The 15,075-nt window shown below is 35.9% G+C and overlaps 1 protein-coding gene across 1 annotated transcript in view; it reads left to right on the top strand.

Annotated features, from left to right (window-relative positions):
* The window catches only part of LOC150101079 (P-selectin-like), a 337,168-nt gene that overhangs the window by 294,779 nt on the left and 27,314 nt on the right, over positions 1-15,075 (top strand). Inside the window, exon 18 of the mRNA XM_090401605.1 lies at positions 443-481. Within this exon, the coding sequence (XP_090257731.1) occupies positions 443-481 (39 nt within the window). The remainder of the gene's footprint in view (positions 1-442; positions 482-15,075) is intronic.

Here is a 15,075-nt window from a genome sequence, read left to right as displayed (position 1 = left end):
AAATTAAATTTATTTTGTTTATTTTTTCACTGCTATTGCTCATTCACTAACTCCAACTACATTCTCTACAGTACTCTCCTGGCTTGCATCATTAATATTCATCACTTCATTCTCGCACTTTCAACATGTCTCACATTTCTTGCAGTTCTCATGAAACATTTTTATCATGTGCTCTCTCCACTATCACACCATAATCCATTCATCCTTGATACATTGAGCACACACTACATTATACAAAATCCATCACATTAAACTCTTTGAACAAGAATGCCTAATGAGTAACATTAGGCATTCTAATGCCTATGAGTAACACTCCATATTCAAATAAGTAGCACATTATCATTGTTACATATTGGTAACTCATGAAAAAAATAGTTTTTTCGCTTTAAAAAATAAATCATAAATATGAAAAATTACTAATTCTTATGTTTTCATTTTTCAGATATTGTTCTAGAATCAGAAAATACTGCTGATGGAAGGCGTAAGAATTTTATTTATTAATGCTTATAATCGATCATTTTTAAAAGTATAATAATTTGTTCAGCAGGTATAATTTCATTAATTTTTATTATATAATACAGACCATACAGATTGGTGGAAATTTATGAGAATTTACATGTTACATGGCTTTTCTAAATTCTTGATTACCTAACATCCCAAAATTAATCATTTCAGTGTGGGTTTTTTGGACTTTACTGTTATATGAATAATAAATTATCCATCCTAAAAAGCTGCAAAATAGCTGTACCCTACACAGAACTTTGATATATGGGGGGGGGGGGATGTGTAATTCACTGTACTTGTAAATTGTGGTCCTTGTATCAATATCTTAAATGCATTAGAATGAGGACAACCAAATATTGAATTTTTTTGTCAGTTTGAGGGAACTTTGAATGTTATTAAAGATCTAGCAAGGAGAAAATTATTGCTAAACCTGGTTGCTCCAAATTGAAGAGCAGAAATGCTATCCAGCTTTGTAAACTGGAGAGACTCTCCCTTCTGAAAGCAGCAGCAGACTGATGAACAAAATAGGCGTGGGAAAATTACTTGAACAACCCACAAACCCATTATTTTATATTATACAATATATCTTTTTTTTTTTTTTTTTTATATAAAACATTGCTTTTTGATGTTAGTTCATTAACCACCTTACCGGCCATTAAAGATCAAATACACATCCTCAAAAGCTTCGTATCCGTCATAAATTACAATGTAATATCAATGGTATTACAATTTTAATATGCGCTTCGCATCCATGGAAATGTGGACATATATATATGTCCTGGCCGGTAGCGTGGTTAAGAACATCTTTATTATTAAGTTTTTTCACATGATACACATTAACTTTATATTTTGCATTTTTATGCAACTTCCAGTTCAAGAATGAGTACTGTGGGAGGGCTAAGGGAATTTTTTATAATATTTTTTTTTGCTGATATGTATCCTCAGAGGGTTATACAGGATACTGTGACAGCTACATTGGTTAAGTTTACTTAACTAATGTAGCTGTCAGCTATTTTCTATTGTCAATTTCTATTAACAATAGAAATACTCATTTCTATTGTCAACTATCAACCAATTACCAATGTCCTGTCAACTATTTTCCTTCAAATTATTCTATTACTTGTTAGCACTCCAAATATTATTTTTATTATATATTTTATAATAAAAATATTGTGTGTGTATGTGTGTGTGTGTGTGTGTGTGGAATATATATTACATAGTCTGGAAATCCTGCTCTGGAGACCAAACACGGAACTTTTTCAAGCCACTTCAGGCCTCCAATAAGTGGAGTGGGCAATGACATTCATCTCCAATCTAAAGATAATCACAAAACATCCATGGTGGTATTCAAACTTATGACTTGTTGGTTGGAAACAGAATATACTCACCACTCGGTCAACCAGGCCAGCAAAAGCTTACACTTATTTATACATTATTTTTAAAAGTATATATATATATACAGTAAAACCCCTTTTTTACACTTTTCAGGGGACTGATGGAAAAAAGTGTAAATAGCAGGAAATGTAAAAAAACATTAAAAAAAGGCTAAAAGATGACTTACTGCTAGTATGTGAGTCTACATACTCAATTATAAAATTTAATAACTGAAAAAAATGAATTTACAATTACTTACATTTATCTATTTAAAAAAATCTTTAATAGTTGTTGTTTTTTTTTGACATAGCGCCAGATTGCTTTGCATCGAGTTCAATGCTTGGCCTGTTTTTTACTATCGTGTTCAAAGTGGACACGGAGAGTCCAAGATCTTTTGCTAAATGAACAGATGTTCCGGCATGCCAATCTACACGTCGCTGAATTGCCATCTTTTCTTCTACCGAAATACATTTCCTGTCTTTTTTCTCCATGTTACTAACATGGATAATCCACCACCGCAACTTGAAAGCAACTTTCACACGCTAAATTACATAGCAGAAATTCTGCAATATCAGTTCGTACTGTGATTGAAAAATCACGGTATCGCTCATCACTACATTACTGCTGCAAACTGTGCAAGCGACCGTGATGGCGGAATCCAGGAAACTACAGCCGAAAGCAATGCCATCTGGGAACAGAAATGTTCAGATTTCTGCAGAAATTGATTCGAAAATCAGTATTGCCACCCGAGAAAAAACGCAAATCACGGGAAATAACGTCTACATCAAGTTGTTAATGGCGGGAAAACAATATATCGTAAGAATAGGCCTTAAGACGGGACCAACGGAAAATTACGTAAATGGCAGGAAAACGTAAATTGCAGGAACATAAAAACGGGGTTTTACTGTGTGTGTATGTATATATGATAATTGTATATATATATGATAATTTATATATAGATATATATAAATATATATATTTATAATATATATATGATAATATATATATTATAAATGATAATATATATATATATATATATATATATATATATTATCATTTATTTTTGGAAAAAGCTTTTCTGACACTAATTAAGAATATCCTTGTTAATTATTTTGCTAAATATTTTTTTATAAAACAAATTAAAATGCACATTAGTGTTACTATGTGAACATGTAAGATAATTTCTAAAGTTTGATTAGAATGTATTTTAGTTTTGAGAAAGACCTCTCACTGGATGCTTGATTTGAAGATAGTTAAAAATGCACCTTGTGTGCCATTGTGTGTATAAATTAAATTTAGTTAAAACTTTAACAGTGACATGCAGGATTTACAATTTTCAATAGCAGTAGCAGTTTCATCTCAGTCATCATTGTTAATATTTTCATCTCCAATAAGAGATGAAATGAATTTTCTCCATTTTCTTGCAAAATCCAGTGCTCTGCATGTAATATTTTGCTGGTAAAATTAAACCAACGTTTCCAGGAATGGTGTTTTCAAATTGTAGTCCATTAACTTTAAAATCTGTTTCAGTGATACAAATTTTGCTAAAAGAAGAAAGTTTATTTATTCTGATAATTCAGAAACTACCCATTAAATTTGGCTTGAAACTTTAAAACATAGCTTACATTGTCTTGTTTCATCATCATCTCATCTCATCGATTGGTAACAGGTTGAGTCTACTAAGAAGAAAGGTTCTCCACTTATCGCGATCTTTAGCCATCTCAATCATGACTCTATAGCTGGGTAGATGTGAATGTTCTTTCAGCAACTTTATCCAAGTGCTTCTTGGTCTGCCTCTAGGTCTTTTTCTTCCAATATATCCATTCAGAGCTAAATATGGGAGTCTATGCGGGGCCATTCTCTGAATATGACCAAACCATCTCAGTTGATGCTTAATGATTGTGTCTATTATATTATCTGGGAAGTCTAAATCTGTTCTGACTTGATCATTAGTCTTGTGTTGCATCCAGTGGGTGTTATTAATTTTTCTGAGGCATTTCATTTCAAATACTTGAAGTTTCTTGATTGGTTGTTGAGTTAATCTCCAGGCTTCTGAAGCATAAGTAGCCATTGGGATAATAATTGTTTTATATAATTTTAATTTTAGACTCGTTGGGATTTTTTTATTTTTCCATATTTTGTTTAGTTTATTCATGTTGGTCCAACCTAGGTTTAGCCTGTGTTTTACTGTTTCCATATTGTTGAGGTTACTAGATATAAGACTGCCGAGATAAACATATTTATTAGCTTGTTCCAGCATGTGATTTTCAAGATTTATAGAAATATTTTCTTCTTCTCTACCTATCTTCATTATTTTTGTTTTATGAAGATTTATGTTCATACCATAAGTTTTACAAGAGTCATTTAAAATATTAATAGTTTTTTCTAGCTATGGTTTAGAATCTGCTAAAATAATGATATCATCTGCATATTTTATGTGATTAATGTTGGTACCATTGATTTTTACACCTGGTTCATCGGCTATGGTTTTACAGACTTCTTCTAGGAAGAGGATAAAGAGTTGAGGTGAGAGAGAGGGCATCCCTGCATTACACCTTTCTCGACTCCGAAATTCTCGGTTTTAATGTTGTTTGTTTTAACAAAAGCTTTGGTGTCTCCATAATAATTTGTAATAAATGTTAAAATATCAGAATCCATTTTTACGTTTTTTAGGATAGTAATCAATTTGTTTCTATTAACTGAATCAAAGGCTTGCTGAAAATCTATAAAACAACAGTATATGGGCAGGTTGTATTCCCAATATTTTTCTGCTATATTATTAATGGTGAAGATATGGTCTATAGTGGATCTATGTGGCCTGAATCCTGCTTGGTTTTCCTCTTGGTGTTTACAGAAAAAAAGGATTTTTTTTCTGTTGTTAGTTAGAATTACTCCAGTATAAAGAATTTGATTAAATAAATTCATTAAGAAATTAATGGCTTCCTTGCCACCATATTTCCATAGTTCTATAGATATTTCATCTTTACCAGTAGCTTTTGAAAATTTCATTTGGTTTATTGCATTTATAATTTCTGCTGAGGTTATGGGTGGTGCCTTTTCATATATCATCTTTTCTGTTATACTTTCCTCCTCCTGTTCTTTTTGAAATAATGTTTGATAGTATTCCTTCCAAATTATTTTAATATTTTGTATTGACCCAGTCTCTAGATTGTTTTTATCTTTCATTGTTAATGGTTTATCTTTATAGATCTTAGTTAATTCTTTGATAATTTTGTATACCATTTTATTATCATTTCTTTTATTAGCTTCTTCGCAGAGTTTTGCTTTTTCCTCCAATCAGTTATTTTTGGCAGATATGCACATTTTATCAATTTTGTTTTTAAGATTCTTATAATGTTGTTTATTTTCTTTTGTATTTTTTATATTTAATATATGCTTCGCTGCTCTTTTTTCTTCTAAAGTATTTAGAATTTTAGGGTTTATCCATTCATGATTTGGTCTTGATGTTGTACCAAGTATATTTCTTGCAATACTTGTAACAATTTTTTTAACTTGATTCCATGTATTTTCTATATTGTCATCGGATAATCTTCTAAACTCATTTCCTATTAGTGTCTGATAATTATCTTGCATAGATTTCTCTTTCAGTTTTGATAGGTCCACTTTGTTGATAGGAGCTCGTGATTTACGATACTTGAATTTTAGTTTAATTTTTGCTGCTAGCAGTTCATGGTCAGTGTCGAAGTCTGGAGTTTTTAAAGTTCTAACATTTTGCACTGATGATTTCCAATTGCGTTTGATTAGAATGTAATCAGTACAGTTCTTTGTTGTACCATCTGGTGAGCTCAATGTGTATTTGTGGGAAGGTCTATGGGAAAAAAGGGTGTTACAGATAAATAGATTATTTGCTTTAAAAAATTCTAATATTCTTTCACCTCTTTCATTTCTGTTGTTAACTCTGAACCTGCACATAACATCCTCTATGCCTGGGGTGAACTTCCCAATTTTGGCATTAAAATCTCCCATCACTATTAATATATCTTTCTTATTGGTCTTGTCTATTAGATCTTGCAACTTATCATAAAAGGTATTGATTTCTTCATCTTCATTGTCTTGTTTAGGCATAAGAAATAATTGCTTTCGAATTCATCATCATTTGAAGATGAGTACAACAATGCAACAGGAACAAATCAAACAAAATATTCTGAATTTAACAGCTCTTTGGGTTCATGTGTGGGCATATCAGAACGTTATGAAGTTGATGAAATGGCTTCATTAACCTGGGGTGTATACATGACATATCATTAATGCTACTGCATGATGTTAACACAGAGTTTTGTGATGCAGATATTTTTGTAGAATCAAATGACTATTTTTTCAAACTGCAAGGAACCAACATCTGCTTCAACAGTTGCATGCAATGATGATGATGACAGTAACAGAAAAGACTGGTTAACTGCATTTGCAATTGATGTATCATTTTTCCCACCCCTAAGTTTTTGTAGTGATAAGTTGTTTCTGTGGTTGTTTTTTGAAGTTAGTTGTTTCAGTGGTTGTTTTTTGAAGTTAGTTGTTTCAGTGGTTGTTTTTTGAAGTTAGTTGTTTCAGTGGTTGTTTTTTGAAGTTAGTTGTTTCAGTGGTTGTTTTTTGAAGTTAGTTGTTGTCACGATATTGTATATTTTGGTTAACGAGAAGACTGGGTTGGAACCGAATGCATAACGGTGGAAGACAAGACGAAGGATAAGTTTTCATTATTTAGTTATTTCATTTTATTTATTTATATCTAATGTACTTAAATGTTCTGTTTGTAATTGTTTGTACTTTTTCTTATAGTTACTTATTAGCGTTTATTTTTTGACACTATTTTGAATAATGGCGGCAGCAGCAGTTAAAATTGCAAAAGGCGAATTGCCAAGTCCCTGCCCATTTAAGGACTCCATTTTGCATGATATCATATGGGATTTTGTAGCATGCGGGACTTGCAGAATATATGCGTCCTGTCGATTGTATATGTGGCAGGAGAGAGAAGGGGGAAACCGTATGTGCACAAAATGCAGGCAATTGGAGGAACTTAGTGATTTAGAAATGACCATAACTGACCTCGTTGAGTCAGAGAAGGGAGATTCTCCCCCACGTAGAGAGATGACTGGTATGATAGAAGGTGAGAGATGTAACAATAAAATAAGAGTGGGGAGTATGGAAAGGTTGGATGATTCTGAAGTTTTAGGAGATAGTCTCAATTGGGAGGATGAATGGCAAACAAGAGTGGCAGACTTACAGAGAGAGAGAGATAGATGAGCTGAAAGAGCAGGTGGAATGTCTGGGGAATGAGATGAGAAGTGTGAAAAATAAGATTAGGTGGATGGAAGAGATGAATGCAAGGCGAATCAGAGGAGGAGTGAGAGAGACTTATGGGAATGAGAGAAGAGGAGAGAATAGGAACAATAGAGGAAAGGAAATGAGAGAGTGAGTTATGGGAATGGTAGAAGAAGAGAGAATAGAAACAGTATAAGAGAGGGAATGAGAGAGAGTTATGGGAGTGATAGAAGAGGAGAGAATGGGAACAGTAGAAGAGAGGGAATGAGAGAGAGTTGTATGAATGATATAAGAGGTGAGAATAGGATAAGTGGAAGAGAGGGAATGAGCGTCAGATATAGGAATGATAGAAGAGGAAAGAATGGAAACAGCAGGAGAGAGGGAATGAGAGGAATGCAAGGGAGCACAGGGACTAGGGATAGAGTGATGTCAGGAAGGCAGGTAAGTAGGGGAGCACAGAGAGAAACTGTTACAGGAGAGAGAGAGTGAGGGATGCATGTGAGCAATCGAGGAATAGGGTGGTAAGAGGTGCAGTGTATGGGGACTCAATGATTCGTGGTGTTCAAGATAGGATGCATGAGGAGTGTTTGCTAGGAGGAAAGATAGAAAGTGTGGCTTTGGCAGTTAAGAAAGGTGAAAGCGTGGATGAGATGATTGTGATGGTGGGAACAAATGACTTGAGTGGTAGTGTAAATAGGGCAGCGAGAGATATGAGATTCTTGCTTGAGGTGGTACGAAAGAAGACACAGAGAGTAAAGATAGTGTGTGTGTGTGTGTGTGTGTGGTCTAGGTACGATAATGACGAGCTGAGCAGAAGAGCAGTGATATTGAATGATGGCATAATAGCGAGAATGTGTCAGAAGAGAGGGTTGGAATATGTGGATGCTTGGAGTGAATTTGAGGGCAGAGAGGAATTGTATGCGAGAGACTACTTGCATTTGAATGAGGAAGGACGTAGGCATCTGGAGAGATTGCTGTTCTGAACGAGTCAGTGTGTCCCAGTGTGGATGGTAGCAGGGGTGGCCTCTTGTGGGAATGGATACTTGGGAGAAGGGGGACGACATCATGTAACGCTGAGCCTAGTGGAGTCTAGAGGGGATAATGCTGGTTATAGAAACAATGGCATTTTTATGGTTTATACTAATGCCAGGAGTATTTGGAATAAGGGAGAGGAATTGGTTGCGCTGATAGCATCAGCCTGGCCAAAGATTATTGGGATCACCGAGACGTGGTTGACAGAAGAGGATATAATAACAGGAATGGAAGTAGCTGGGTACAGCATTTTTCGGCAGGATAGGAAGGGAAAGTGTGGTGGTGGAGTACTGCTTATGATAAGTGACGACCTATGCCCTCTAAGAGTGGAGGCTTTGGAAAGCTGTGACACTAATGATTTTGAAAGCATATGGTGTGAGGTGGAGGTGGGCAAGACAGGATACTTAGTGGGGTGTTGCTACAGACCAAGGAGCACAGAGGGTGGGGACCACGAGATGTTGAGACAGTTGAGTGTGGCAGTTGCAAGAAGAATGATTGTTATGGGAAATTTTAACTACAGCAGTATAAATTGGGGAGAGGAAGATGCATGTAGCAATAAGGGAATGGAATTTCTAGAATTCTTGAGGGACAAATGTCTTAGGCAACATGTAATAGAGGGAACAAGGGGTTCAAGAGTTTTTGGATTTGGTTATAGCATCAGAAGAGTTGATAATAACTGAGATGATATCTCTCCCACCAGTTGGAAAGAGTGACCATGTGGTTTTGACATGGAAGATGAATAGACATGCAGTAGTATCAAAGAGATGGGAACGTATGTGGAATTATAAGGCAGGTGATTACAATAGTCTTAGACGTCAACTTTGTGAAGTTTCATGGAGGGAAGAATTGGAAGGCCGGGATATCATTAGTGCTTGGGAAATTATGAAGGAATATTTGTTAGCAGCAATCGTAAGCTGTATTCCACGAGTGAAGAAGAGGACACAATTTGGAGTAAAGTGGATGACAAACAATATTAAACAGGAACTGCATGCGAAAAAGAGGCTATGGAAGAGATATAAGGAGACAGGTGAAGAGAAGATGCATGAAGAATATAAGAGACAGGCCAGGAGAGTGACTAGTATGGTAAGGAAGGCAAAACTGGAATATGAGAAAAGATTGGCTCTTAGATCCAAGGAAAATCCTAGGGAATTTTTTAGCTATGTGGCCAGTAGGAGGAGAAATTTCTGTGGAAGAATGACATTGTGGGATAAAAATGGGAATAGAGTGACTGTTGCAGAGGACATATTGGAATTGTTCAATGAACACTTTATTGGAGTATTTCATCCTGGAGGAATCAATTTTAATACTAGAGGGATAGGGTAGGTTCGAGGTTTAGAGGTGCAGGAGGCAAGTGTGTTCCACATACTGAGTACTCTGGATGTTAGTAAAGCGGTGGGACTGGATGGTATTTCAGCACGAGTTTTGAGAGAAAGTGCTAAGGAACTGATAGTGCCTTTGACCTGTCTTTTCAATGAAAGTCTGGCTGCGGGAAAGGTGCCCAGGGAATGGAAGGAAGGTAAGATAGTGCCATTGCATAAGAGCGGTAGCAGACTAGAAGTGTCTAATTATAGGCCAGTTTGTGTGTCATCAGTAGTTAGTAAGATCTTGGAGAAAGTAGTGAGGGACCGTATATAGCATTGGGCAGATGAGAGTAATGTTATCTGTGAGAGTCGACATGGATTTGTGAAGGGACACTCTTGTTTTAACAATATGCTAGCCTTTTATGATAAAATTACAAGAGCATTAGATGAGGGAAGGGCATATACTGCCATCTTCCTAGACTTAGCAAAGGCATTTGACAGGGTGCCACATGATAAGCTGATATTCAAGTTGCAGCACATGGGTGTGGATGTCAGATTGGTCAACTGGATTCAGGACAGGTGTCAGAGAGTTGTGTATGGTGGAGCAGTATCAAAGAGGCAGAAGGTTACAAGTGGGATTCCACAGGGCTCAGTGCTGGGACCTATATTGTTTAACCTTTATATCAGTGACATTGTCCGTGGATTGCAAGGGGATATTCAGTTGTTTGCAGATGATGCGAAGCTGGGAAGGGTTATTAGTAATAATGCAGATGTGGTAGCCCTGCAAGAGGATTTGAATGTGCTGGGACCTATATTGTTTAACCTTTATATCAGTGACATTGTCTGTGGATTGCAAGGGGATATTCAGTTGTTTGCAGATGATGCGAAGCTGGGAAGGGTTATTAGTAATAATGCAGATGTGGTAGCCCTGCAAGAGGATTTGAATGAGCTAGACAGATGGGTAAATGAATGGGGTTATCAGTTTAATGCAGCAAAATGTAAGGTCTTGAGGTTTGGGACACTGCATACTCTATGGGAGGAGTGGAGGAAGTAGGGGAGATGAGATCTGGGGTTGATGATTGATAGAGAACTGAAATTTAGGGGACATATTGCAAAGGTAGTGAAGGTAACACAGAGGATTGCTGCAATAATGAGAGAGACACTGACCTGAAGAGATAAAATGGTTATCATTCCATTGTATAAGACTCTGATCAGACCACACTTAGACTATTGTTCTCAGATCTGGTCCCTGGGATTTGAAGGGGATAAATTAACTGTGGAAAGGGTACAAAGGCGGATAACAAAGATGGTGTTAGGACTGTACAATGTTAGTTATGAGGATCGGCTGAGAGTGTGGACTGCAGAGTTTGGTGTATAGAAGAAGGAGAGGCATTATGATAGAGACTTTTAAACTGTTTGAGAAATGGTTACAGGGTTGACACTGGGGAGTTCCTTCACTTTGTTGAACAGCGGGAAAGAGTCGTGACAAGGAGCCATCCCTGGAAGTTATGAAAGGAAACCGTGAGCAAGAGGGTGAGGAGTGGTTTCTTTTCATAGAGGGTGGTTGAACCATGGAATGCATTTCCTGATGGAGTGGTGAGATCAAGAATGGTCAATGCATTTAAGTAGTGGTATGATAGACTTTGTGTTTCCTAGGAGGGACCTCCCTCGATGAGTCTTGATAGACTTGTATTTCTTAGAAAGGACCTCCCACGATGAGTCTTTTGACTCAATGGAGGCCTGAATAATAATAATAATAATATTGCCGCCTACATAGTGTTCTTCACAGGACAAAGCATGAGCTAGAATGACTGGAGAAATGATTGTCATGTGGTACATCAGGAGGGAAAATGAAAGAAAAAGTGAACAGGAAAAGTATAAAAGTGTGAGAAATAGGGAGTAAGGAGAAGTTGTGTGGAGATTCATTGATAAGAGATATACTTAATGAGAAAGTGACAAAAGCATGTTTCCCAGGTGCAAAGCATAAGGATGTTAATGCAGCTGTTAGTTTGCAGAGAAGAGAATTGAAAGAATTTATTGTTCTAGATGTCACAAATGATTTGAAAGGTGAGAAATATGCAATGAGAGAAGATATGCTGATATATTAAAAAAAAAAAGTGAGAAAGTTGCAGATTGTGAGTCTACTGCCTCGGTATGACAGAACTGAACTGAGAAGGGGTTGTTATTGTGAATGAGTCAATGAGAAGATTGTGCAGGAAGAATGGTGTGCAGTTTACAGATGCACAGAGTGAAGATGATGGACAGAGGGACTCGTATGTGCCTGTTGAACTGCATTTGAATAATTTGGGGTTTTGAATTTGAATGAACTTGCTGATACCCATCATGTAACTATTCTCTAATCCAATGCGCTGATCTAATATCCAATCCTATCTGTTCTAGTTTAACTATCAACTTATAATGTGGCAATCTAAAAGCCCTTTGCAAGATCTAAGTATACTACTGTGTATCCATCTTCCTAGTTCAGTGCATCTGTCACCTTATTGTAATAAGTATATTAGTAAAACATGGCCGTCCTTTAGCCAATCTGTGCTATCCATCAAATAGAATACCACTATTATCAACTAAATTCTGGATCCTGGTTCTCACTAACCTTTCCAACACTTTAACCACAACGCCTGACACACAAAGATTGACCTGTAATTTGAAGCTTGAGTTCTGTCAACTCTCTTATGAAGTAGTGCAATCTTATCATCATTCCACTCCTTTGAAACTTGACCCAATGTAAGGCTCATATTAACAAGCTTGCCAAGGCAAATGTCAAGCAATTCCCTGGCACATTCCCTCAGAATATGTGGTGATTAACCTCAAATTCCACAGCCTTATTAACATTAAGTTTACTCAATACCACATGTACCTCTTGTTCACTCAGTCAATTTCTCCTTTTCATCTTCCACTGCTCTCAAATTCTGCATGCTGTTACATTCAGAAGGATGATGAAATACCTTTTATGAACTGCTCATTTAATATCTGAACTATATCCTCCACAGCAGTTTTTCTGGCATTGTCATCCTACAAGAAGCAGTATTTTCTCTGCTGGTTACACATAACTTCTTCCTGTATTGCTTAATCTCTGTATTCATCCATTTGACACCTACCTTACCTTCTGACCTTTGGAATATATTTAGTCATTTTCTTCTAGATAGTTCTTGTATAGATCCCAAGAAAGGATATGGCTACACCATGATAGTACTGGACCTTGGCATTTGACAAAATACCATATTAAAAATTTTGCAAAACGTGAAACAAATGGGAATGTATATAAAGCGGGTAGCATGGATTGGGGGAGGGGGTGCTGACAGACATTAGAGTATTATATGGTGGAGTAGAGTGGAGTCAGGAAAATGAGTATGACTAGTGGAATATCTCAGGGATCTGTTCTAAAGCTACTACTTTTAATTTGTATATTTAATGATATAGGGAAAGATTTAAGGGGAATAAGCAAAGGATTCAATAATATTGAGTTCTTCGCTTATGATACAAAACCAGAGAAAGCAATAGTTGATAAAGGTGATATAAATATCCTACAGGATGACTTAAATAAATTGGCATTGTGGCAATGGATAATGATTGTCAATTTAATGTTGCAAAAGATATATATGCACTTTGGGTTGAAAAGATTACATATTATGCATCACATTGTTGGTACTGAATTGCAGGAAAATTGATGAGGCTGGAGACTTGGGGTAATGGATAGAGTTGAAGTTCAGAGTGCATAATGCAAAAGTTTTTAAATAACTCAAAAGATTACTTGGATGTTGGGAAAAAAAAAAAAAAACACTAACAAGTAAAGATAGAGAAGTTATTCTTCTTCTTTGTAAGGCTATGATTCATCCATATCTTTTATTATTATTATCCCATGGTATTATTACACCAACTCATAGAGGTCAAATTCATGTATTTTATGCAGCACCTTTTCTGGGTTGTTATCAGTACAGTAACGAGGGTATAAAGTGCCTGTGGCAAGTTTCTATCTTGTGCCCCCCCAACCCAACGCAAGTGTCTAACTTGCCCCCCTAACCTAAAAATGACAAAAATTTTGAAAAATTTAAATGTAACAAGTTAAATTTTACTAAATGTTAAATATTATATTAAATAATATGTTAAATACTTATTAACCCCATCAAAATGAGTTGCATTGTGTTGCAAAATTTGTGTGTCTAAAGTGCCGTATTGCCAAAATTTTAAAAATACAATATAAAATAGCAGACTTTTATATCTATTTATTTCTTTTTATTTTTATGTTTTGTGCCCCAAACTTTGTTGCGTGCATGGTGGGCGCCTCTTTCGCCACGACCTCGTTACGGCACTGGTGTTGTTATAAAGTTCACATTCGGAAATATTCATACAATTTAGTAAATGCATTGGCGATGCTTTCTCAATGTTACAGATTTTGCAGATGGGGAAGACTTTTATGCCATTGCTAAACTTGATTGGGCTTGTGTAGCCAGTCTTGAGGTGAGAGATCATGGTAGTGGCAAAGTGATTAAACTTGGAGTTGATGGTAGCTCCTGTTTTTTTTTGCTGAATACCAGTGATGGGTCATGTCCTGGAGAATCATTCTTTTTATGTTTTCTTTTTGAGTGGTTTTAAAAAGATTGAAATCTGTGGTATCACTTGATGTTGCAGCCATTTTTGCTACTTCATTTGCAGTTTCATTTCCCTTTAATTCAACATGGGATGGGATCCATTGGAAAATTATTTCGGAATCCTTATGTAGTTTATGTTTTTTGCTATGTCTCTAAGTATTTCTTGGTGGCTAGTGTAGCAGTCCTTGATAGCTTGAAGGGCTGCTAAGGAATCTGTAAAAATATATAAACTCCACTGGGTTTTGTTTATCCAAATGTTGCAGTGCTGTGTTAATGGCTATTAATTCTGCATGGTATGAGTTGCATCCAATACTGTTAGTTGTTTTCAGTTCTATATTTTGAGAGCCATAGATGAGTACACCACTCCCAGAATTGCCATTTGCTTGTTTTTGAGCCATCTGTGTACATCTTTATTGAGTCAGGTCCATATTCCGTTATTTTTGAAAGAGCTAATGATCTCAAGATTTCAGGATTTTCTAGGCTTTTTTTCTCATGTTTCCCTATTTCAAAGTTGATAATTATATTTTTCCTGTCTTGATTTGGAGGAAATACAGGGTAGTTGGCCATTTTATTTGGACAATCCAAGGGAATTTTATTTTCCATGATTTCATGCATTGTTGATTTTTTCATTATTCTGTTTGTTGGTTGCCAATTTTTAAAGTTCACCTGTTCTATGATGTGCAAGGTTGGCTCTTTTTTCTACAAATTTGGTAAGATTTTATTCCCACCTAATTTTTAAAGGAACAAAGTTGGATTCAAATTGTGCTATTTTTCCAGGAGTTGTATTCCTTAGTCCACATATGATTCTAGCTGCATTTTTCTGCATTTTTATAAACTTGCCTAAAACTGGTTTATGATGTTTGCATCCAGATAGGTGAAACATATTCCATTATGGGTCGGATAATAGAGGTGTATGACTTTTAAGGTTTTAACATCATCTCTCCACTCTTTACCTGAGATACTTTTTATGATATTTAGTC

Source organism: Typopeltis vanoorti, chromosome 12 (genome assembly GCF_054136105.1).
Source record: "Typopeltis vanoorti isolate ZY-2024b chromosome 12, IOZ_Tvanoo_1.0, whole genome shotgun sequence".
Lineage (NCBI taxonomy): Eukaryota > Metazoa > Arthropoda > Arachnida > Uropygi > Thelyphonidae > Typopeltis > Typopeltis vanoorti.
Note: the sequence above shows the minus strand (reverse complement) of the source record. Positions and strands in the feature narration are given on the sequence as shown.